Source organism: Eutrigla gurnardus (genome assembly GCF_963514095.1).
Source record: "Eutrigla gurnardus genome assembly, chromosome: 13".
Taxonomy (NCBI): domain Eukaryota; kingdom Metazoa; phylum Chordata; class Actinopteri; order Perciformes; family Triglidae; genus Eutrigla; species Eutrigla gurnardus.
The window spans coordinates 13,844,578-13,868,974 of NC_139936.1; the positions used below are offsets into that span (position 1 = coordinate 13,844,578).

At 44.8% G+C, this 24,397-nt stretch overlaps 1 protein-coding gene across 2 annotated transcripts; it reads left to right on the forward strand.

The window, feature by feature from the left end:
• The first annotated feature begins 1,782 nt into the window (after window positions 1-1,782).
• cltcl1 (clathrin, heavy chain-like 1) lies at window positions 1,783-23,971 on the forward strand. Of its 2 annotated transcripts, XM_084025384.1 has the most exons (32): window positions 1,783-2,073; window positions 7,966-8,173; window positions 9,362-9,630; window positions 10,037-10,198; window positions 10,436-10,549; window positions 10,640-10,813; window positions 10,926-11,123; window positions 11,234-11,434; window positions 11,528-11,680; window positions 11,889-12,011; window positions 12,531-12,668; window positions 12,775-12,939; window positions 13,069-13,249; window positions 13,386-13,549; window positions 13,655-13,780; window positions 13,889-14,031; window positions 14,729-14,963; window positions 15,047-15,169; window positions 15,249-15,394; window positions 15,495-15,678; window positions 15,813-16,005; window positions 16,112-16,269; window positions 16,390-16,554; window positions 17,242-17,517; window positions 18,145-18,294; window positions 18,381-18,512; window positions 18,599-18,709; window positions 18,840-19,010; window positions 19,191-19,412; window positions 19,728-19,754; window positions 21,840-21,915; window positions 22,265-23,971. In XM_084025384.1, the coding sequence occupies exons 1-32, from the start codon at window positions 2,032-2,034 to the stop codon at window positions 22,414-22,416; spliced, it is 5,082 nt and encodes a 1,693-aa protein (XP_083881510.1). In that variant the 5' UTR covers window positions 1,783-2,031; the 3' UTR covers window positions 22,417-23,971. The 2 variants fall into 2 exon arrangements, with proteins under 2 accessions (XP_083881510.1, XP_083881511.1); XM_084025385.1 differs by lacking the exon at window positions 19,728-19,754 and having other exon boundaries at window positions 1,784-2,073.
• The last annotated feature ends 426 nt before the right edge of the window (window positions 23,972-24,397 follow it).

Below are 24,397 nucleotides of genomic sequence, written 5' to 3' on the forward strand. Positions count from 1 at the left end.
CCTATACCTTTACTGTAATGGTGTGTATGCACTTTACAGTATAACTGCTCTTGTTAAGAATATTATACATTTTTGGAGTGTGATAAATGACTATTTAGTATATACTGAACATAACCTTTACAATATTCACTGCTAATTACTACAAATTCAAACACCGGTTTACTAAATAAAAAGATTTGTATCTGTAAATAATTACATTTCATACAGTAGGTATTAGGTATGAGTACAGTGAAAATAAATCTTTTTGAATACACAGATTTTTTTTATTGGATCAGAAGAATAAAACGTTATTTTCTGATGAATTCATGGTTATATTTTAAAGCTCCTCACAAACCGGCCTGATTGTTTGACCTGACAGACTTCGGTACAGGCTGAAGGGCTGCTGTATTTGCATAGGCCACTGGTGTAAATGAGTACTAAATAACTTCCTGGAGCCAGTGTAATGTGGAGGGTGGGTGTTACAAGAATACTACTGGGATGAAAAGTATATTCTCAGGATCCTGCATGCCGTGTATGGCAGCATACAGCAAGCTCACTATCTTACATAATAATGTTAAAGAAACAATAAGGTCGTTTTTCATTTGTTCACTGAGACCTATTTCCATTTGAAGTTTTATTGTATAGTTTGTTGGGCATGTTTGCCTTTATTGGGTAGTGCAAGTAAATGGATGACAGGAAATGGACAGAGAGAGACCGAGAGAGAGAGATAGAGTGAGAGAGAGGGGGGGAGAGAGAGGGAGAGAGAGGGAGAGAGAGATATGGTGGAAGGCAAAAGCTCCCAGCTAGGGAGCTAGACATTTCAATTACATGATGGATGTCTTAAAGAAGAGAATTAATAAAGTACAATATCATGAGAACTATTTCTACTGTTATATTTAAATAACAGGACTTAACAGATCCAAATCTCCCATAAATACAGCAGGTCTTTATTCTTAACATGTTACTCTCTCTGTATCGACAGGAACAATAGCTCCAGGGTGAGCATAAATGTCTACAGCACCTTAGTCTGTCCTCCCATACAAAACGTCACCACATTGAGGAAGTTGTGTTATTCAGATTCTTTGGAACAGCAGCTTTTCATATGCATGTATCACTGACTCACATCTCTAGCATAAAGGCCTTTGTTGGTTTTGAATGGAAGTATTCGTCAGACCAACCACAGACAGCTGACAGGTCCAAGCATGTGGACTTTTAAACACTGGATTTTTATGCCTCATAAAAAAACAACTATTTCTACAGTCTTATTATATGCATTTAACATTGTACAAGACAAGTTTGTATAAATAGTCAATTAAGTGTAATGCATGACAAGAATAATGTGAATTTAACTTACTTTTGTTTTAATGGTGAACAGTGATGATGATGATGATGGTGATGAGAATAGAAGAGATAATGTAAGATTTATAAAAGTCAACAGTTCTTTCTGCAACAACACGCTTTTCTGGAAAGATGAGTATGTTTGCGATCCTCAAGAAATCATGCAAATGTTGGACGCTTGTCACGAGCCCTGGTCGAAGTTGGTGGGAAGGAAGGAAGGAAGGAATGAAGGGAGGAAGGGAGGAAGGAAGGAAGGGGGAAGGGGCTGCGGCGGAGGGGTACACACTGCACATTCGACCGCTTGTATTGACAGCTCTGAGGGGGGGAAATCCACTACACGAGGAGCTTATGAGAAGTCATCACTTCCGATAGCACAGCGTGGGTTTTTAAGAAAGCCCCGTATCATTACTTGCTCTCGGAAGAACTGGTTCACACGCCTGTAGTAGTTAAAGTGGACTAGTTTTCTTAGCGGAGGCGCGGAGTTTTTGATTCAGGACCGGCGTAGGGGGGTGGAGGGGGGCTACTGAATGGGAGCAGTCACTGGATTCGTGTGATACCAACGAAAGCCGCCCCAGACTACCTACCGCTGCCCCATCATTTTAGACTTTTTGGGGGACATTTAGGGCACAAACGGAACAAGATCACCTCCGTTCCTCCTGCTGTCCCCTTCCCCTTTCCTTCCTCGCGGACTCTGCAGCAAGAAATCCTCCGAAAATGGCTCAGATACTGCCGATACGATTTCAGGAACATCTGCAGGTAAGCGGACGGAGAAAAGCCCGGATAAAAAAAAAAAACAATTTCAGTTTCAGCTTTTTTTTTGGCGCAGCTCCTCGCCCATGTAGGTCCGCGCGCGCACGCACGGCACATGTCGCATTTAAATGGACTCTGAAATCGGGCTGCGGGGTGGCGCTCGATATAGCTACAGGCCTAGTTTTTCTCCTGCCGGGCAGATGATGACTTGTAAAAATTGACCAGTCGGATTGTATACAGCAGCTCCAATGCGGACCGGTGTGTGCGCGCGCGTGTGTTTATGCGCGCGCGTGTGAATACGCCGCAGTTTTCTCCCCTTCAAGTGAAAAAAAAAAGCCCCGCCGCCGCTGTCATTTTTCAGCCCGCGTCGACGCGAACTGCGGCGTCTTAGCACTCTGTGTTGCGGACAACTGCGCTCAGCTGTTGGGGGGAAACATTGTGCCTGTGACCTGAATGGCACTCGCGCCCCAGCTTTGTGGCCACCATGTTGTCATGCTCACCACTTTGTAACCTTCAACAACAGCGGTGTCTCTGCAGATGCTGGGCGTTACTGACGAAAGCACCATGATGTGTCGATAGTGTAATGACAACATGGGGTGTTTTTAGACAGCACGGCACTCAGCTGTCATGCTGCCATTTAAAATACATGCTCCCAGCGATGTCTTGATATTGTAATAACCCCAACCCCATGTGAAATCTAGTGTCATATTACAGCATCTATGTCATATTGATTTGATGCGTCTCCCTGCTCTACTGGTTGGTGTTTCCTTGCCAGAGGAGCATCTGTGCAACTTCAAAATGATCAGCATCAACATGAGCCCTGGAGACTTTGGTTGGCTGACTCTTGGTGGAAAAAACACAGGCATACACAAAATACCTCTTTTACTATCTGTGACATAAAGTCAAACAAACAGCCACTGATTTGGTTGTCAGTGGAGGAACTATTTCCACCATGTGGCCCCCGTATTTTAATGTTTGGTCAGAGTCTTTGGGAATCGTCGTCCCGTAGCAGTGCTTGGTGCTTTGCAGCCAAAAGAGAAAGTTTGTGACGCACCCCTCCTCCTCCCCTGTCTGTAGACCGTTGTTATGGTAACAGCAGGCAGTGAAATGGCCTTTCACTAGAAGAAAAAAAAAAAGCACATAGCCCCCCCCCACACACACATACACAACCCCACCCCCTCTCTCTGCTCCCTTCCTCTGGCCGGTAGCCCCACTTTTGTCAGCCAAAGATCCTTTATCCTCCAAAAAAACTGTTGCCAAGATAGCTCGGGGCTACCAGGCTCCTCTCCTCACCAACGGGCCCGCTCCACTGCTGCTCCATGATGGAGGGGCAATGCAGAACCTTACACTATCTGGGTTATTAGTTTAAATCGCTCCCGACAGCACATACCTTTGCCCTTTACACGTCTCCAAATAAGAGCCTTGAGACGGTGATAAGCAGCAGAGCGCTTTACGTTCCACCTCTACCGTGAAATCCCAGCTCTGCCCCAGTCGTATCCCTCTGTGAATCTAGGTGGCTCCAGCAGAGTGAAAAATGCTTGGAATTTGCAAACCCAGGACTTTGGGCCTCAAGTTGTTTAGCTTTTTTTTTTCTTGGCCTGGTATTTACGGCTCTGTGTCTGCAGTCTGGTTAATAACGTGGACCTAGCTACATGATGAGGTACTAGCCTGTTCAGCCAGCGGGCAGCATGAGATAAAGAGCAAATGCACCAAAAGGAGTTCTATACTGTTTAATGCAGACGTCAGGAATGAAGCCTGAATCATAGAGCGATTATTTTAGCTATAGATTCAATAGTATACAGGTTCTCACTCCACATCAGTAGCAAATAGCTCTCAACTGTGTGCTCTCTCCATCATTACTCTTCCTTGCTTGTTTGCATTGCTGTGATTTATTATCCAAGGTCCAGGCTGTGTATGAGTGTGTCATGGTGTGACATGAATTGACCAAATGGACTAGCCCCCCGTGGATGTGTGGAGCCAAATGTGGGCTGTGGCCTCCAGACGTTGGCAAGATGGCATGAAGATGAGGGAAGACAGGGGCACAGAATAGTCTGCTGAATTATGAAAGTGCTAAAGTGAGGTATTTGCCAGCTTCTGTGGCTCTGCTGCTGCTGCTGTTAGTCAGTGCAGCAGCCTACGTAGCGTAGCATCGATTTGAAGTGCAACAGAAAAACGTCTTGCAGCTCGAACGTTGTCCTGTCTGGTTGGGTTAGGAGAGTCCGGCCTGCCGTTCGGCGGCTGTTCAGAGCACCCTGGTGTGCTGCCGTGTCTGCGTTGATGAGACGATGGCACCACGTCAAACGGATGTGATAAGCAGATGAGTTAAGCAGGCCCTGTTCAAGTCCGGCAAATCACATCAGGAGAGGAAGCCGGATGACGGAGCGGCCTTTAACAGGACACATCTGTGACCGCAGCAGCGGCTGGCGGGGATGAGGATGAGCGTCTGTGTTCAGTCACCAAATGTTGAATGGTGAATGCATTGAAAGAGCACTGACACAAACAACACGCACATTGTGTGTCCTCTGCAGAGTGAATGTAGTCACACTCTGTTAAACCTGCGACAACTGGACTGCACTGGTTGTTTTCATGAAGTATTATTTTCTAGATCAATGGATTCATTGTTTTGTCTAGAAAATGTCCATTATTAATAATATCCCAGAGCACAAGATTAAATCCCACCAAGAGTCTAACGCCTTACTGTTTTTTTTTTGGCCACTGGGGGGCAGTTAAAACAATCTGTCAACACAACACTGACTTATTATCACCTTTGCAATTACACGTGGTTAAGTCCTTAGTTCTTAATAATCAACATGGAGTTGGGTTTTTTGCACTGATGGTCCAATATTTTCTCTCCCTTTAGCTCTGTTTGCCTGAGGGTAATATCTAGCTCTTTAGCTACTAAATGCTCTATTGTGTTCATCAGCTAGTCTGTCTGAACCTGTTTATTCTTGTGGGCTAGAACTTATTTAGAGAGCTGGTTAGAGAGGGACCTGAAGCGGTAAAGTTGCGGCCCAGAACACCAAAACAATGAGCTGAAAGACGCCGCAAAGCGATGTAGAAGATTGATCAGAGCTGCTGTGAGGATATTATATCTGCCCAATAGGCTACATACCTAACGCGTATCTACCGCTTGTGTAAGAAAGTATGAAGTAGCAACGCTTCCCCATCTTTTTGCTGCATGCCTCGCTTTTAATTGTGCTTGTGTAATCTCCCCATGAACCCGAAACCCTCAGCTGCTGACGCGACGTGTCGGTACCTCAGCATTGCGTCCACCCGGGTTATGACTCACCAAATGCCGTCAGCGATTTGTCCTGCTGCCGTTGTTATTGTGATATTTTTTTCGGCGATTAGTTAATCTCAGCTGTTTGAGGGAAGAGGACTTCTAGGAATCTTGTGTGCGTGAAGATGTTTTACTTGAGACAGGAGGTTGTGGCTGAAGTGTGATTTTAGTCTGGAATGTTCTACTAAGAAGGGGGGCGGGGGTGTTTCTTCCGGTGAGTCAGTGGCCCCACCCTGAGTTGGAGATTGCCAAAGGCCTGTGTTACTGGAACTGCACGGTATAGACACTGGCATCCCTCCTTCTTTGCAGCTTATGAAAGGCACATGTATCACTCTGACTTCTCTCCGTCACACTGGTTCACTCCTTCACTCCTCTCTCCCTTCTCCCTTCGTTCTTAGCACGATGCTGGGCTCCTCCCTTCACTTCCATCCTTATCTTCTCCCCCACTATCTTTATTGTGGTTTCCCTCCCCTCCCCTGTCCGCCCAGAGATAGTTTTGGCAGTCCTGAGGAGATGCAGCATATGGCTCCAGTCCTCCCTCAGGTCTTCTCCGTGGCCTTCTCAAGAAGCCTTTATCTTGTACGTCCCCCATAACTCCACAGAAACCAGCTGTACAGTTGTTATTCAGCTGTATCCTAACATGACTTATGTATCCAGAATCATATATAAAACCACAAAAATGTGCAACTAACTATTATTCTTGTCAGTCATTAATCTGTCAAATATTTATAGAAAAAGTCAGAAATAAGTGAAAAATGCCTAACATAGTTTCCCAGAGCACAAAAAGTTAATTCTGTTGGACCAGTAATCCAAATGCCAAGCACATTCAAATGAAAATTATAATAAAACAGGAATTCTTCACATTTTATAAGCCGGAGGCACAGAGAAGAAAACGACTATTTTCACCAGGCTCATTCATTTGGAAAGCAGTTTGTAGAACAATGAAGCGATGAGATCTTGCCCCTGCAGTATGCTTCAGTTGAGCGTTTAGAAACGATGACATTGGAGCTATCTAGCAAAAAATGTTGATTAATTAACAAACGCCTCTGGCTAGGAAACAGCTTCTTTCACCGTGACCCCTCTGTCAACCCCCCGACTGATGATGACGATGATGATGTTGTCACGTCCTTCCTGTTGTGTCGACGGCATGCTTTGAACGGCTCAGCTGTCGTGACTTGTTGTCCTGCTCCGCCAGCCGACTTTGAGATAGTACAGTCCTTGTGATGATCGTAAGGATTCCTTTCCGCTCGCCTCAGACCGCATAATGCCGTCAGTTCAGTCATCAGAGAGAGAGAGTGCTCCGGTCTGTCCTCTGGGTTCATAGTCAGTTTGACAGCGCACAGTAATTCCTCTGTTCAGCAGCCGCTAACCAAAGTGGAGTGTTTCACGTTTGTTAGTTCTGCTGAGGTTCGACGCGGCAGAAACTGACATCAGCTCAGCTGCCGTGTGTTGTCGCATCTGGGGACGACTTCTTCTCGTTAGAAAAGTAAATGTGCTGCATAAATCATTGGGATTCGCTCATGGTGCTTTATTTAAAAGACTCAAATCTATGCTCCGTTTCGTTTAATGCCGTCTCAGACTGGTTTTGGCTGAATAAACTTGTGGTAATTAAGTTCCCTTACAGCTGGCTGCTCACACAGACGATTAAGTGCGGTGTCAGGTTTTAATCAGAGGCTTTGGCTGGTATAACTTAGATGTGATGATGGCTAACGGGGGTACAAGTTAAAAAAAACAAAAAAACATTCATCATCGAACATAGTTCTAAAAATACTTTTAAATTCTGGAGATTATTAGCAGCTATAATAAGAGCGTAAAATAAGGCTGTGTTGAGCTAACGTCCTGTTGTCCGCCGTGTGCCCACGCTTGTTCCCTGGCTCCACGTACCACCAGACCTCATGTCTGGAAAACAACATTTAAGAATATCTCTGGAAAATCAGGGCAGACCTGCTGCTATTTTAACTGAAACACTGTTTTGGTCCATTCCCCCCCTCAAATGTCAGCTGATGCCATATTTGTTTTCCCACTGCATGTTTTTCTTGTCGTGATGGAGGCCTGACTCCTTCAGTGGTCTTAAAACTCTCTGAAGTTGGATTTTTCCATTTAGAGCTGTTTTACTTTTAGTCCAAATAAAGGAAACTGTTGGCTCACTATAATATGTTTATTTTTTCATTTAACATGTTTTGATTCAACCACCATTACATCTATGAGTCAAATAACCAGCTCATCTTTTCCAACGATTCTATTCTTATTCAGCTGTTGCTCAGAGAGATCTTTGTCTCTTTCTACCCTTTCAGTAAAATAACATCTATTGGTAAACAGGACTTTCTACAACCTAAAAGCATTAAAGACAGTTTAAATATATGGTACATGTAATATATGTATCTCTTATTAAGGCATAATTGTCGACAAATACATGAATCAACTTTCAAAATATATTTTTATCTACTTACAACTACATTCAAGCGTCTTTGAGTTTTGAAAAGCGCTATGAAAATAAAATGTATTTTTATTATTATATAATAGTTATTTAACCTCATACTGCTTTTAGATGCTCAATATTGTTGTAGTTACGTTACCCATCCAGGTTATATTAATATAATATATAATAATATTTGCAGTTGCAGAACATGGGCGTGAACCCAGCCAACATTGGGTTCAGCTACCTGACCATGGAGTCGGACAAGTTCATCTGCATCAGAGAGAAGGTGGGAGAGCAGAACCAGGTGGTGATCGTGGACATGTCGGACCCCACCAACCCGATCAGGAGGCCCATCTCTGCTGACAGTGCCATCATGAACCCAGCCAGCAAAGTCATCGCCCTGAAAGGTAAGAGCGTGTGTGGGTGAGATGCACCGATGACACATGTAGGCTTTATACTTGTCGGTTTAAATTCCCAGGATGACGTCGGCGTTGCATCTGTACTGTTTATTTCTCTAGTTCTAACAGATTTAGCCATCTACTAGTATTGCTGTGGGTACTTTGATGACTGATGCTCTGTCAATGCTGTATATCTAGAGTGCACTCACTTCTATTGCCTGAATGTACTAAATTGGTTGCACAAATGGATTTTCTGCCACTGATTTCAGCCCTCAGAGCACAGACACAAGCGCTGATTAGGATGGTTTGCCTGTAATGAGGATTATATGCCCCCGTTTGCCCTTTCCCCCTCTGGTCTATCTTTGTCTTCTCATTCTTACCTGATTGACACTTTTGTTTTTTCTCCCTTGCTTTCTGTCCTTTCTCAGACGGTGAGTTGCTTACTTTCTCTCTACCTGTCTGGCACTCGGGTCGCGATGATACAGTGGCCATGTCTCTCTCATAAAAGCTTCCCACATACCCCTCTCAATTACGCAGAGCTATTTTGACCGCTGACCATTCACACGACAGGCGACTGTTTAGAAATGGCTTCTACTTCGTCGTCATCTCATCTTCCTCTTGTCATAAGTTTACACGAGTTAGCATGACTTGTTGTCTGCTGGTGGAGCGTATGTGTGGTACATGCAAAGATGCCACTCACTGAAAAGTGCTGGGTCACCGTGTGTGTCTTTGCACGCCTGTGTGAATCATCCATTACCTCACTTGTTTGTGTGAGATTTCTCTGTTAGAGTTACAGTGGACGTAAAGGGAATTGTGTTTGTGGTGCTCTAAACACTGAATAATTACATAAAAAAATACTCCATGTTTTAGTATTTCCATTCAAACTTGTTAAAATGGGGGTCAGAGCAACAGTTACATTGTTTCTTTAATTGTTTTCTTTAATACTTTCTCAAGGCTGTAAGCTCCACAAATTGACATTTTTTAAATTGTATTGAAATGGCAGCATAAATGTTAGAGACAGACACCTTAACGACACCTCTGTGTAGCTGCATAACGCAAGACATAGGAGGGTAAATGTGCTATTTTTTGTATTTTGGGTGAACAGAATGAGCTTGATTGAACAGTAAAAAAAAAAAACACCAAAATAAATTGCAGAAAATATATATATATATATTTGGTTTCTTTACCCCCCCTCAGCTGCCAAGACGTTGCAGATCTTCAACATTGAGATGAAGAGTAAGGTGAAGGCTCACACTATGGTGGAGGAGGTCATGTTCTGGAAGTGGATATCGGTAAACACGGTCGCCTTGGTGACGGATACGGCTGTCTTCCACTGGAGCATGGAGGGGGATTCCCAACCTACCAAAGTATTCGATCGGCACGCCAGTCTGGCAGGATGTCAGATCATCAACTACAGAACTGACGAGCAGCAGAAATGGCTACTGCTTATCGGGATTTCTGCACAGGTATGAAAACACGTGGGCATGTATACTCATGCCTCATGCTGTAGAAGTGCGGAATAGGCATGATTTATCACTCTCTCTCTCTCTCTACAGCGTGCAAATTCACACCCAAAATCATACCTCGGAAATCTCTTTCCAGATTGAATAAATGCAGGAATGTCAGTTTCACATCACAGTGTGGATGTGGATAACAGCTTTATTGAAAAACCATCAGTTCAGCCTGTTCAAACAGGGTCAGCAGCTGTGTGGCAGAAGAACATAGGTGTGAATCAGCCTATACTGAAACGTGACATAACTCAAGCAGGAAGGGCCCGAACAGATTCCCAACTGTCCCTCGAAGTGCCAATGACTTGAATGCTTCTTGTTATAGTTGGTAAACAATAACTCGTTTCCTCTCTTTGCCCTTCAGCAAAACCGCGTGGTTGGGGCGATGCAGCTGTATTCTGTTGACAGGAAAGTGTCCCAGCCAATCGAGGGCCACGCCGCTGCCTTCGGGGAGTTCAAAGTGGAGGGAAATGCCAAACCCTCCACCCTCTTCTGTTTTGCTGTGCGCTCACAGGCTGGAGGAAAGGTGAGGGCTCCCCAGACTGTACACAAAAGATTTCACTCACGATGCTATCATGGCCTATTTAGTCTCTGAGCCAAACACAACAGTTAAGATTAAAGTAGAAACAACCTTTTATGATTCACGGCTTTTGCTCACCAAAATAGCTCCTAGATGTTGGCATCAAGTTTGTATTGACTCCCCTCTTTGTGTCTATATTTGATTTCCTGTAGTCATTTCATTGTGTGGGCCTTCTTCTTCCAGTTGCACATCATTGAAGTTGGTCAGCCGGCTGCAGGAAACCAGCCTTTTGCCAAGAAAGCAGTGGATGTGTTCTTCCCTCCAGAGGCCCAGACAGACTTTCCTGTGGCTATGCAGGTAAGGAAAGACCGTGGCTACTAATTTGTTTTTATTTTTTATGGTAGGCTTAGAGTGACTGCTAATAAAATCTCTGATCATTCTCCCCAGATTGGTAATAAGCACGGCGTAATATATTTAATCACAAAGTACGGTTACATTCACCTGTATGACCTGGAGTCTGGAGTGTGCATCTACATGAACCGAATCAGTGCAGAGACCATCTTTGTGACCGCCCCTCATGAAGCCACCTCGGGAATTATCGGGGTCAACAAGAAGGGACAGGTGAGAAACTACCAGTCAATATTAAATCATTGTTATTCTGGCCTCACGGAGCACGTTTCCTGTATGAGAACTGGTCGACAGAGTATTTATATGTCTATTCTCTGCTTCCCAGGTGTTGTCGGTGTGTGTTGAGGAGGAAAACATTGTAAACTATGCCACCAACGTCCTGCAGAACCCTGATCTAGCCTTGAGGATGGCGGTGAGGTCAAACCTCGCCGGTGCTGAGGAGGTTTTCGCCAGGAAGTTCAACACTCTGTTTGCTCAGGGAAGTTATTCAGAGGCCGCAAAGGTTGCTGCTTCGGCGCCCAAGGTACACCTGTGTCCACATCTGTTGATGATTTAAAAAAAACAACCAAAAAAAAAAAAGTAAAAGCCCAAAGGTTGATGGTAAATATTCTTCACTGTCCTTCCTCCACTCAGGGTATCCTGCGGACAGCAGAGACCATCCGTAAGTTTCAGAGTGTCCCGGCCCAGCCAGGTCAGGCGTCTCCACTTTTGCAGTACTTTGGTATTCTGTTGGACCAGGGCCAGCTCAACAAGTTTGAGTCTCTGGAGTTGTGCAGGCCGGTCCTGCAGCAGGGCCGCAAGCAACTGCTGGAGAAATGGTTGAAGGAGGACAAGGTGGGAACGGAGGACATAAAATAAGCTAGAACTGCTGCTCTAAGCACGATGATCATTTAACTGTTGGTGCCTGTGATGGTGTATGTGTTGTAGCTGGAGTGCTCAGAGGAGCTGGGAGACCTGGTGAAGGCGTCCGACCCCACCCTCGCTCTGAGTGTGTACCTCAGAGCTAATGTCCCCAGCAAGGTCATCCAGTGCTTCGCTGAGACCGGCCAGTTCCAGAAGATAGTGCTGTATGCCAAAAAGGTAAAAAGAGCTCAAGTGACCCCTTATTTAATTATGCATTGGAAACATATTTATTTTATTTGTAGAATTCAAAATGCATGTGAAAGAACCACTATTAGGTGTAAATATGAGTACAGACTATAATACTCGGTGTCTTAGTGTGAATTCATCATTTCTGATTTGAGAATTGCATTTGTTTCATCCTGTCCGTCCAACGGTGCTTTTGTAGGTGGGCTACACCCCGGACTGGGTGTTTCTGCTGAGAAACGTGATGCGGGTCAATCCAGACCAGGGACTGCAGTTTGCCCAGATGCTGGTCCAGGATGAGGAGCCGCTGGCCAACATCAACCAGGTAACGCACACGCTGCCACAAATGATGCCTCACCCGCAATGTCCTAACACACAGACACACACACACACACACACACACACACACACACACACACACACACACACAAAGTGCCCTGTATGGCAGCCTCCATTTGTGTTATTCCAGATGTGCCAGCAATGCCAGGAATCCACTGAGTCAGTAACCCCCCCCCCCCCCCCTTCCTCCTCCCTCCTTAAAGCCACATCATCGCTCTGCTCAGTCCAAATCTCAATCGGAGAACTTGGTGACATTTGATGCGTCTCAAAGTTACTTCACCCGCCCATTTTCAGCTGTGGCCTCCACAGATGTTGTTAAATAGGAAAAGCTGAAACATCTGGCTACCGGGCCTGTGGTTCTATATAGTGTGCAACTGTAATCATCCCCTGCGTGCTAACCCAAATCACGGTTCACAGATGTGAGGAATTCAAAATTCACATTTTTCCCCCTGACTTTGTTCTTTCTTCTCATTTCCCTGTTTACCCTCTCTTGCCCCCGTGGTAGATCGTAGATGTGTTTATGGAGGGCAACCTGATCCAGCAGTGCACTTCCTTCCTGCTCGATGCTCTAAAGAACAACCGCCCGCCGGAAGGACACTTGCAGACACGTCTGCTTGAGATGAACCTCATGCATGCCCCCCAGGTGAGCGAGCTACGCTGAAATTACTGTCGTGGTCGCAAAAAGCAACTTCACCTTTTTGGGAAAACGGTAACGACGACATTGTGCGTTCATGTGTGCGTGAACTTAGGTAGCAGATGCAATCCTGGGGAACCAGATGTTCACCCACTATGACCGTGCCCACGTTGCCCAGCTGTGTGAGAAGGCGGGCTTGCTGCAGAGAGCTCTGGAACACTACACCGACCTGTACGATATCAAACGAGCCGTGGTGCACACACATCTGCTCAACCCTGAGGTACGCCTGTGGATGTTCAGTCACGCCTGTGAATGGAACTCTCTCAGGAGCAGCCCTTTGACTCCCTACCTATTCCTGTCGTCTCACTTTCTCCCCGTTTCCTTTTGTTCCCCTTTATGTGACTCTTAGTGGCTGGTGAACTTCTTTGGCTCTTTATCAGTAGAAGACTCGTTGGAATGTTTAAGGGCCATGTTGTCGGCCAACATCAGGCAGAACCTGCAGCTGTGTGTCCAGGTAGCGTCTAAGTATCACGAGCAGCTGGGCACTCAGGCGTTAGTGGAGCTTTTTGAGTCCTTCAAGAGTTATGAGGGTAGGTGTCACGCATGGGTGGGGGTTCTGGGTCCTGTTAAATTAAAGCAAGAGAGTGTGTTTAAATGGAAGCTTTGAGTTATCAAAGACCGCGCTGACTTTGTCCTTTTTCTCCCCACCTGCCATCTCTATTCAAGGCTTGTTTTACTTCCTCGGGTCGATTGTGAATTTCAGCCAGGAGCCTGACGTTCACTTTAAGTACATCCAGGCAGCCTGCAAAACGGGCCAGATCAAAGAAGTGGAGAGGATCTGTAGAGAGAGCAACTGCTACGACCCAGAGAGGGTCAAAAACTTCCTCAAGGTAAAAAAGAGTGTTAATGATTTAAATTTTTTTTTTTTTTTTGCAATTTTGTGAAGTAATACTCCTTTTGATAGAGTTTAAATTGTATATGTCTTCCATTCGTAGGAGGCCAAGTTAACGGACCAGCTTCCTCTCATCATTGTGTGTGATCGCTTTGACTTCGTCCATGACCTGGTGCTCTACCTCTACCGCAACAATCTACAGAAATACATTGAAATCTATGTACAGAAAGTAAGATCCAGACCACCGCTAAGACTTTATGCATATTGAGTGACACAACAGCCTGATCCGGGCTGCATGCAGACATCTCTATTTACAATTTGCCGCATGTGTGTGCAGGTGAACCCCAGTCGTTTACCGGTGGTGATCGGCGGTCTGTTGGATGTCGACTGTGCTGAGGATGTCATCAAGAACCTGATCATGGTGGTCAAAGGGCAGTTTTCCACCGATGAGCTGGTGGAGGAGGTGGAGAAGAGGAACAGGTAAGACCAAACGCTTGTCTCACTGGATGCAGGCTCTGATTAATACTTCTGCGTCAAAGTGACTTGGCACCTATTGCAAAAGTATCATCATCACCGTCATCATCATTATCTCTGTAGGTTACTAGTAGTTTGTGGTCTTTATGAACTGCTTCATAGCATGACCTTCAAGTCACAGAAGATTGAGATGATCAACAGAAATAGAAGCACAATGCTTGCAGAGATATACATTTCTTACAGTGTGTGATTTCCATAGATCATGGAATGCAGTGATATGTAAAGCGAAAGACAAACAGAAGTGTCTGAAATATGCAGATAAGGAAATAATATAGTGGCTCTTAGTGTACGCTTTCTGCACTACAGAAACCGGTGTGTATATATACGGTATATATATTTTCATGTTAGCACCCAAGGTGTCTCTAATGTGGATTCTGTCTGGAGGCTTGTCTTTTACACAAATACCTCAGTGATGCTCATCATGAAGCTATTTTCACTGCAGTTACAATTCTGTATTAGAAAGTGAATATTAATGATAACGTGAATATTTCCAGTATACCATGACACTGCCGAATGCACAACACTTCCACCTAGTGTTGCGTCTGTGTACTGCACTACAGTAACAGTGAGATATGGACCCGGATGTGATTTAGGTTTAGAGAGCACCAAATATTGATGCATTTTTTCCCCATTATCTCCTCAGGTTAAAACTTCTTCTGTCATGGCTGGAGTCCCGTATCCACGATGGATGCGAGGAGCCGGCTACCCACAATGCCCTAGCCAAGATCTACATCGACAGCAACAACACCCCCGAACGCTTCCTGAAGGAGAACCCGTTCTACGACAGCGCCGTGGTGGGAAAATACTGCGAGAAGAGAGACCCCCACCTGGCCTGCGTGGCTTATGAGAGAGGACAGTGTGACCTAGACCTCATCAAGGTGTGTGGATCACTAAGGACCACCATTTACTAATTCTCACTTGGTTACACCTTTAAATCACTTTACGTCTTTTCCTTTCGAAGGTGTGCAACGAGAACTCTTTATTCAAGAGTGAGGCTCGTTACCTGGTGCGACGGAAAGATCCGGAGCTTTGGGCAAACGTGTTGGAAGAAAACAACCCATTTAGAAGACAACTCATCGACCAGGTTGGCTTTTTTCCGGTTTCTCTCCCGATGTGATGCAGTGACGTTATTCCCACCATTTAATTTTTGCGTTCCATCCCAGGTGGTGCAGACGGCGCTGTCGGAGACCCAGGACCCAGAGGAGGTGTCCGTTACAGTCAAGGCCTTCATGACTGCTGACCTGCCCAACGAGCTGATTGAACTGCTGGAGAAGATTGTCCTTGATAACTCCGTCTTCAGTGAACACAGGTACGGCAGACTCGCAGCTTGTAGGCATCGTAATGATTGAACCACGTTTGCTTTTCATCTTTTTTTTTAATGATCCCCTCTGTCCCGGGTATTTTCTCAGAAACCTCCAGAACCTGCTTATTTTGACGGCCATCAAGGCCGACCGCACCCGCGTGATGGAGTACATCAACCGGCTAGACAACTACGACGCTCCAGACATTGCTAATATCGCCATCAGCAACGAGCTATTTGAAGAAGCATTTGCCATTTTTAAGAAGTTTGACGTCAACACCTCAGCCATACAGGTAAAATGAAAAGAGTCCGTCACTGGGATATGGAAGAACAACAATCTGTACTGTCAGTTGATGTTGCGGGTTTCGTATCTCATTGCAAGTACCTGTATGTCGGATCATGTGCAGCTCTTTCCTCGTGTCTCCAGGTCTTGATAGAGCACATAGGGAATCTGGATCGAGCCTACGAGTTTGCTGAGCGCTGCAATGAGCCTGCGGTGTGGAGCCAGTTAGCCAGAGCTCAGCTGCAAAGAGACCTGGTCAAGGAAGCCATCGACTCGTACATCAAAGCCGTCGACCCGTCAGCGTACATGGAGGTGGTCAACGCAGCCAGCAAGAACAGTGAGCCGTTGCTTTCTCAGCACAGCTGTTTCTACACACACACACAGCAGCTCACATCAACGGCCTCTCTCCTGTGAGTTGATCTTTAAGGTGCCGTGTTTTGCAGATAACTGGGAGGACTTGGTTAAATTCCTCCAGATGGCTCGAAAGAAAGCGAGGGAGTCGTACGTGGAGACGGAGCTGATCTTTGCTTTGGCTAAAACGAACCGCCTGGCTGAGTTGGAAGAGTTTGTCAGTGGGCCCAACAATGCCCACATACAGCAGGTAAGAAAAGCTTCCCAGCTGTGGCGTCAAGAGGACCATGTTGCAGAACATTTTGTCACTTTACTTTGTCACTCTACTAACTGTTTATCTCTCTGCTAACGTCTCCGTGTCCGTCGCCAGGTGGGTGATCGATGTTACGATGAGGGGATGTATGAAGCGGCCAAGCTGTTGTACAACAACGTGTCTAACTTCGCTCGCCTCGCATCGACACTCGTCCACCTCGGAGAGTACCAAGCGGCTGTGGACAGCGGCAGGAAAGCCAACAGCACACGGACGTGGAAGGAGGTAACAAAAGCAGCTTTTAGCCTCCGTTCAACTGGCCTGACTGGGGATTCATCTTTTCCATCATTCTTTCTTTTTATCAGTCTTTCTAAAACGCCAAAATGCATTTTCAAGGATACATTTTTATCTCGTACTGTGATAAAAATGTTGCTCCATAGTTTTGCAGTTTTAAAGGGACAGTTCACCCCAAATAAAAAAAAACATGTTTCCTCTTACTGTAGTGCTATTTTTGCCTTGTTTTGGAGATGTCAGCCGTAGAGATGACTTCCTTCTCTCCAATATAATGGGACAAGATGACATTTGGCTTGTGGTGCTCAAAGTGCCAAAAAAAATCAACAGCCATGTCAATTTCCAGAAATCATGACCCGGTTAATCAAGGTAATCAACAGATCTTGTTGTCAGCAGCTGTAGGGACTGTGGTTGAAATAAAAATGGGATGTATCTCCTAAACAAGGCAATTGACTCCAAAATGAATCTAGATTGGGTAAACAGCACTACGGTTAAAAGGGAAAATATATATGTATTTTTTCATTTTGGGGTGAACCGCAACTGTAAAAAAAACACATTACATTAAACATTAAATGTTTTACCATCTCGTACAGTTCTAGATTTTCATTCATCAGAATACGGATGAGAAATGTCAGTAATATCATTTCAGTATGTATAATAATAAGTATCTCTGATCACCAGGTGTGCTTTGCGTGCGTGGATGGTGAGGAGTTTCGGTTGGCCCAAATCTGTGGCCTTCACATAGTGATCCACGCCGATGAGCTTGAGGACCTGATCAGCTACTATCAAGACCGCGGGTATTTTGAGGAACTCATCGCCCTGCTGGAGGCTGCACTGGGTCTGGAGCGGGCCCACATGGGCATGTTCACCGAGCTCGCCATCCTCTACTCCAAGTTCAAACCTCAGAAGATGAGGGAGCACCTGGAACTCTTCTGGTCCAGAGTCAACATCCCAAAGGTGTGTGTGTGTGTGAGTGTGTCTGTGTCTGTGTGTGTGTGTGTTTTTCAGAAACAATTCTGTCTGTATAGTTTAAGTCTTTCAAATAATTCTCGCTGCTAGATTTAAAAAAAAAAATAGTTATAAATATAGTCCCTGCATTTGTAAATATACCTCAGCTTGTTGGAATTAATTTTGTTGATTGATAAAATAAGTAATTAAAGGAGCCCATTGGTTTAAAAGCATGTTCGTGTTTACATGGAGTCTTTCTGTAATTTTTCTTTTACATTGTTTGCCATTGATGTAGTTTGGATGGAGGAGGTTTTGAGTAAATAAACAGGCCTTTCTCTTTTCCATAGCTCAATCTGGGGTTGCTCCTGTAGAATAAAACAATAGATCTAGTCATGAATCAATGTTCAAAATGGCAACAAACATTTCTGTATCAATCCCTTCCCACTATGATTTAAATTTTAGGCAGTCCCAAACAAATGTGTGAAATCTCCTGTTTACAATCCCCCCAGAACATATTGATCATGTTGTATTTTGATACAATGAAAGCTGTTTTTCTGACTCCTGAACGCATCACCACAACATTTGACTGTCATGACTGAGAGCTTCAGTTCCACCTCTGTTTTCCGTGTTTACCAGGTCCTCCGTGCAGCAGAGCAGTCTCATTTATGGGCAGAGCTGGTTTTCCTTTACGATAAATACGAGGAGTTTGACAACGCCGCCATCACGATGATGTCCCATCCGACAGCTGCATGGAAAGAAGGGCCGTTCAAGGACATTATCGCCAAGGTAAACAAGCATTTGTGACTGAACCGTTTTGGCTTCCTTTTCAAACCCCTATTGTGATCTTTAAATGCATCATTATCTCTCCTCAGGTTGCCAATGTGGAGTTGTACTATAAATCTCTTTCCTTCTACCTGGAATACAAACCCCTGTTACTGAATGACCTGTTGACCATTCTGTCTCCACGGTTGGACCACAGCCGAGCCGTCAACTTTTTCAGCAAGGTAACCAGCGGCGAGGTGAACCTAACCTTCTGAATGCGTGCAGCGACAAACGGGGTTGACGTGATTTGGCTTGTTTTTCGCTCCAGGTGAACCAGCTGAAGTTGGTCAAGCCTTACCTGAGGTCTGTCCAGAGTCACAACAACAAGTCTGTCAACGAAGCCCTCAACAACCTGCTGACGGATGAGGAGGACTACCAGGTCTCTCAGCCATTCTGTCTCTGACGTTGCCGATGGAACGTGGACACAATAATACGCTCTTCTTCAAAGAGGCAGTCCACACTGTTATTTCCCTTTTCTAATATTTTTTCATTCTGTGCGTCATCCACAGGGCCTGAGAGCATCCATCGACGCCTATGACAACTTTGACACCATTGGCCTGGCGCAAAGGTTAGAGAAACATGAACTGATTGAGTTCAGGCGTATCGCTGCGTACCTTTACAAGGGCAACAACCGCTGGAGACAGAGCGTAGAGCTCTGCAAGAAGGACAAGCTCTACAAGGTGAGAAAAGAAACCAGCTCTTACATGTACCTCTGTGTTCCTGTAGATGGCGCTGTATGATTGTTTATTCTGCAGAAATACATACATGGACCGACTAACTGCATCTCTACACAGAAATGCTCAGATGACTAAAATTCACCTGAAGGCTTTAATAATGATCTGGTTTTCCGTCTTTCCCAGGATGCCATGCTCTACGCCGCGGAGTCTAAGGAGGCCGAGCTGGCGGAGACTCTGCTCCAGTGGTTCCTGGAGGAGGGCAAGAAGGAGTGCTTCGCCGCCTGCCTGTTTGCCTCCTATGACCTGCTGCACCCCGACGTGGTGCTGGAACTGGCCTGGAGACACAACATCGTGGACTTTGCCATGCCGTACTTCATCCAGGTCATGAGAGAGTACCTGGCAAAGGTGAGTCCACTGGGGGACAATACAGAGAAGTTGTTTTTAATAAACATTTCAGATTATATGTCAAAGTAGGATTAATAATTGTGTTTTTTTTTTTATAGAGGAAACAAGTTTAAAATTGTGCATTTTCACTGTTTTCTTAAATGGGTTTATTTTTCATAGATTATTTCACATCCTGTAGAAGGTGAGAGGTGGACAGGTCATACAAGGAATCTTAGTTTACATGTGGCTTTCTTAATGAAGCGGGACACTGGGCTAAAATGTTGACCTGTAGACATGTGAGGTCACTCGAGGTCATCTCTTTGGGTTCTTTTCCAGGTTGATGAGTTTGCAGCGAAGGTGACGGTCTCTGGCCCACTTTTTTATTTCTCTTAAGTGTTTTTTGTCGTTGTAACCCAACTCGTAGGTTTCTGGTGTAGGAACCTAGCATGGACTTGTAGACTGAGTACAGCCTAACTAGCTCTGGTCTTGGAGAGCTGTCGTGGTTTGTGCAGGCTTTTGTTCCACTTCCAACAACAACGTGTTTTAAGTGCATTTTGAATCCACTGACTGCAGTTTATTTGTAAATGATCTTCCCATGGAAGCTCATAGTCTTGTTGGCAGGACTGGACTTACATTTTTCTAATAAAAGCTTACAGCAGTGAAGCAGAAACAAATTCATAAAAATATGAAAAACTGCAACAGCACCGGTCCACTGGCGATTGATGCAAAAATGAAAAAGCAACAGGCAACATAGCTTATTGCAATCTGAAGTAGCATCTATTACCAGGGGTGGATGTAAGTCTTTCCACGTGTTCTTTCTATAGACCTGTAACTGATTTTCACTGTATCCGGGAGGTATAATGTGGTCTAAAGAAGAAGTCCTGGACCGGTTGAGAGCCCCTAAGATTTAAACACTGTGTTGACGGCTGGAGCCAAAGCCTGCGCACCCTCTTGTTCTTCAGGGTTAGTCTGTCCTGGCCTAACAGAAACGTCTCACCCTCTAACTCTCTCTCTCTTGGGGCTGCATCTTGTGTTAAGTGGCTTTAAAACAAAGAATCCTGACTATTTCAGTTGTGCTAATATAAAATCACAAGATTGATGTTTTGGTACAATACAGTATAATATAAGTAACAGTGATTTGTTTCCCCTCCACCTGACGGATGCTCTCCAAAGCCACTCTGGACTTGTTAGATGCATCCCCATGTTTCTAACTTTAACAACTTTAAGCTTCAGATCAGTTAGATCAGTGAAGGGCTCAGTTTGTTTCCGCTGATCAGACACTTTCAAGAGACATTGGTTGTGGTTGGATCCAGCAGATAAGTCGCTCAGGAAGTGTAACACCAACTTCTTTTTACTTTGCAGTAGTTGAAAACTGATTTGACGTCTGGCAATCAACAGGCAGCAGAGCCAAATAAAGTCTTGTTATGTATACTTCAATCACATCCATGTCTGTTAGATGAATCCTGTATGTTTTGTTGTTGTATACAAAAAAGGGCTGTTTAACCATTTCTCTCTCTCTCTCTCTAAAAATATAATATAAATATAAAAAACAGGTATGACCTCACAGAAATTCGACGTAAATATCAGAATACTGAAATACTGCCAAGGATTTAACATGTGAGCTTCTAATATGAAGCCTGAAATGAAAGCCTAGCAGAGTGAAGTGCACTCAGTGAAACTCTTTCAGGACGACCCTGCTCACACGATGCATGCGGAAGACTGCGGTTGACATTTGTTGATATGAGACTGTTTTACTGTGAGTGGCTGGAAATGTGGCATTAGCATATAGGCATGTGTAGCATCCACTTAATAGACAGTGTTATATTTCTTTAACCTAGAATCCCACTTTAATTGTACTCATAAAAGGGTCGGCTCACACAAATCCCCCCAAAACCTTACAAAAACGAGTTTTTTGTTGTTGTTGTCGTCATTTCACAATCTCAGAAAGCAGTGCTCACACAGATATAATGGATAAATACAACAGACTTTGCTGTCAACAGCTTTTATTGGAAACAAAAAGGTAATTTTTTGTATTTTGATCTCATGTTTCAGCATACATTTTTTGGGGGGGGGATTGGAGTGAATGGGCCCGTTGATTGTTGTAACATTTGTACCTGAAGCTGTTCTAGAATTTCTCAGCAGACCTGCATGGCATCTTCTCTCAGGTATCCTTAGCTGCACTGCCAACTACTATGTGGAGTTTAGCCTTTCAGAAGTGGCTTTTAATAAATCTACCATTTTAATCACATTTATTGAAGTCTTACACCTGAAGCGTTTAGTTTTAGGGTCTATTGTAGTACATCAGATACATTGTAATTAAAATAGAACTAACACACTGTGATCACTACATGTGATCCGTTTATTGTAGGTGTCCAGCAGGAAGCTTAGATTGAGGGATCGATGGAGCGATACACGTCTGATCTGTTCACTTTTCTTTGCGGCCGTCAGGTGGACAAACTGGAGGAGGCAGACAGTCAAAGGAAAACCGAAGAGGAGGTGACGGAGCCTCAGCCGATAGTGTTCGGTAGGTTCACAGGCAACAGTGCCTTCCTTCCCGCCATGTTTACCCATAATTAACAAAGACACCTGTTTGTGATGAAACCAGCAGCATCATTTTCTTCATTAATACCATTTTTAGCACAAATGAAATCACACCTCTGGTTACCGAAAGATAGGGTTAATTTTACATCACCAATAACAGTATTGACGGATGTTTAACTTCCATGAAGTGATAAGCTAACAGCAAAGACATCCATTTTGGTGAAAAGAGATGGTTGAACAAATGACGGTGTAGCAATGTGCACTAACCTGTAACAGAACCAGTTGTGTGTGTTAGTGTGTAACCCTGTGTGTGTGTGTGTTTGTGTGATCAGGCCAGCAGCTGATGTTGCCCGCCTCTCCGGCTCCAGTGGCTCCCCAGCCGCCATACCCAGGCTACGGCTACCCCGCCGCCAACGCTGCTGCCCCTCCCGCCGCCCCGGTGGGCTTCCCTGCTCAGCCCGCTTACGGCTTCAACAACATGTAGAGGCCCGACCCCTCTACGACCCCCCCCCCCCCGAACTGTACTGCTCTCGGGTCAACACCTGAAACTCATACTGGGCCTTCATTCCCAACGAGACTCCGTTCAAACTGCAATAGAATCCCTCTACTTTCTCCACACACACACACACACACACACACACACACACACACACACACACACACACACACACACACACGGCTCTTGCGAGAGCGTTCGACCCTCCCCTTTCTCTCTTTTCCACTTGGACTATAAGTACATCACTGATCTACACAGCATGAAGTCACTTGAGACATTAACATTACAGAAGATAACATTATGGCGACAACGCATCACTCTGTCCCGTCGCTGTTACATATAGACTTTATTAACCATAGAGCAGTCCTTCTTATGTTCTTTCCCTAGAGATTCAGCACTGATGAGAAAGAGACTTGGATTAGAGGGGCCGTACATGTGCCCCCCCCCCTCCTCCCTCCCTCCTAAAGCACTGCTACGGCCTTATGTACTTTGAGGAGGTGGCATAAAAACAGACTCAAACATTTCATTTCACAACTGTCTCATGCTCTGATTAGAAAGACGGTTACTGTGCAATAGTTTTTGTTTGTCCTCTCACAACAGGTACAAGGTGTTAACTGTACGGATTAAGAACACTTGTTTCTGAGGGTGTGTATGTGTGTGCATGTGTGTGTGTGTGCGTAAATGTGTGTGAATGTGTGTGTGTGGCCTCTAAAGCCTTTGAGGGATACATCACCAAACCAAGAGACACTCAATGAAATCTCCATCCCCCCGCAGCAACAAATCCTTTCGCCGGGTCAGAGCGGTCGATCTCGTCAGTCAACTTCTTTTTGGGGGGGAATCTGGAGTTTCAGGATGTTTGTGACAAAAAGACAGAAGAAACAGGAAGGAAGGAGGTGAAATACTAATTAAAAAAGAGGAAAAAAAAATGCTATATGCTGTAGTCTGTGCATGTGCTGCCAAACTATAATGCTGCAACCAGGAGCACAATTTCCATGTTACACTCAAGTATATCAAGTATTACTAATGTTGCTCGGTGACACTTTCTCACCTGAATAACGTGAAAAAACGGTGATGAAGCTCCGTCAGACTTGAGGGGATGAAAACAAACGGGGGGACATTAGCTCACATCCTGGTGGTTTAAAAAAAAAGAAGAAGAAAATCATTATATTGTACTGAAAACAATGTATAATTTAAGATATATTGAAATACCTAACTAATCAAAGGAGTCAAATATTATGGATTACCGTATGTATTGTCTATAGAGTGTTGTTGTAGTCTTAAAAAACAATGATTTTTGTAAGAAAAATGACAAAAAAATGAAAAGTGTCGAGGCGAGGCTGCTCAAAAAGTGGTGACAGCTTAAGTTGATTGTTTACTTCCTGTGCTGTCTGACCAGTCAGTCCCTGAGCTCTGTCCCGCCATGGTGTGTCAACTTTGTGGATTTGTCACAGCGGAAAGCAAAAAGCCTGAGCTGCACACGAAGCACTCCCTTTATCTGCACAAGTCATGCATACAGAACGAGGAATAAAGTTTACACACAGTGTTGTGGGTGCATTCTTAACTGGGGAAACCTTTTGCATGCTCTCTGGAGGGTCTGTTTGTTTGTGGGTTTCTACAGGTGGGTGTTCCAGCTGTGAGCTTGCTTTATGCCCAGGTTTCTTCTGCTGCACCCATGTTTCCATCCCCTGCTGGACCCAGACTAGCAAGCTGCCAAGACCTGATTGATGGTTTCTGTCTGCTCCAGCCTTCTCTTTGTTTGGAGAGGGTGTGGTGCGGCGGTTTGGACCTATTACTGCCAGCTGTTTGCGGGGGGATTGCAAAAGTTTTTGGGCGGAAAAGATTTACCAACAAGGGAATCCGATTTTATTCTCTCTCGCTGGGCTGCATTCAGATGGAAATACAGAGAAATGGAGGCTGCGCCCCGCCCTTCTTCTGTGAAACAAAAGTGACCGTCCTGCTCTCACACAAG

Excerpts from the sequence above, each read along its gene's own strand:
- cltcl1 (XM_084025384.1), top strand. The coding sequence starts at position 2,032 with ATGGCTCAGATACTGCCGATACGATTTCAGGAACATCTGCAG. Across the intron at positions 12,012-12,530 it reads CGCTGGCCAACATCAACCAG|ATCGTAGATGTGTTTATGGA; the intron begins GTAACGCACACG and ends CCCCCGTGGTAG. Across the intron at positions 14,964-15,046 it reads GTGACCTAGACCTCATCAAG|GTGTGCAACGAGAACTCTTT; the intron begins GTGTGTGGATCA and ends TTCCTTTCGAAG.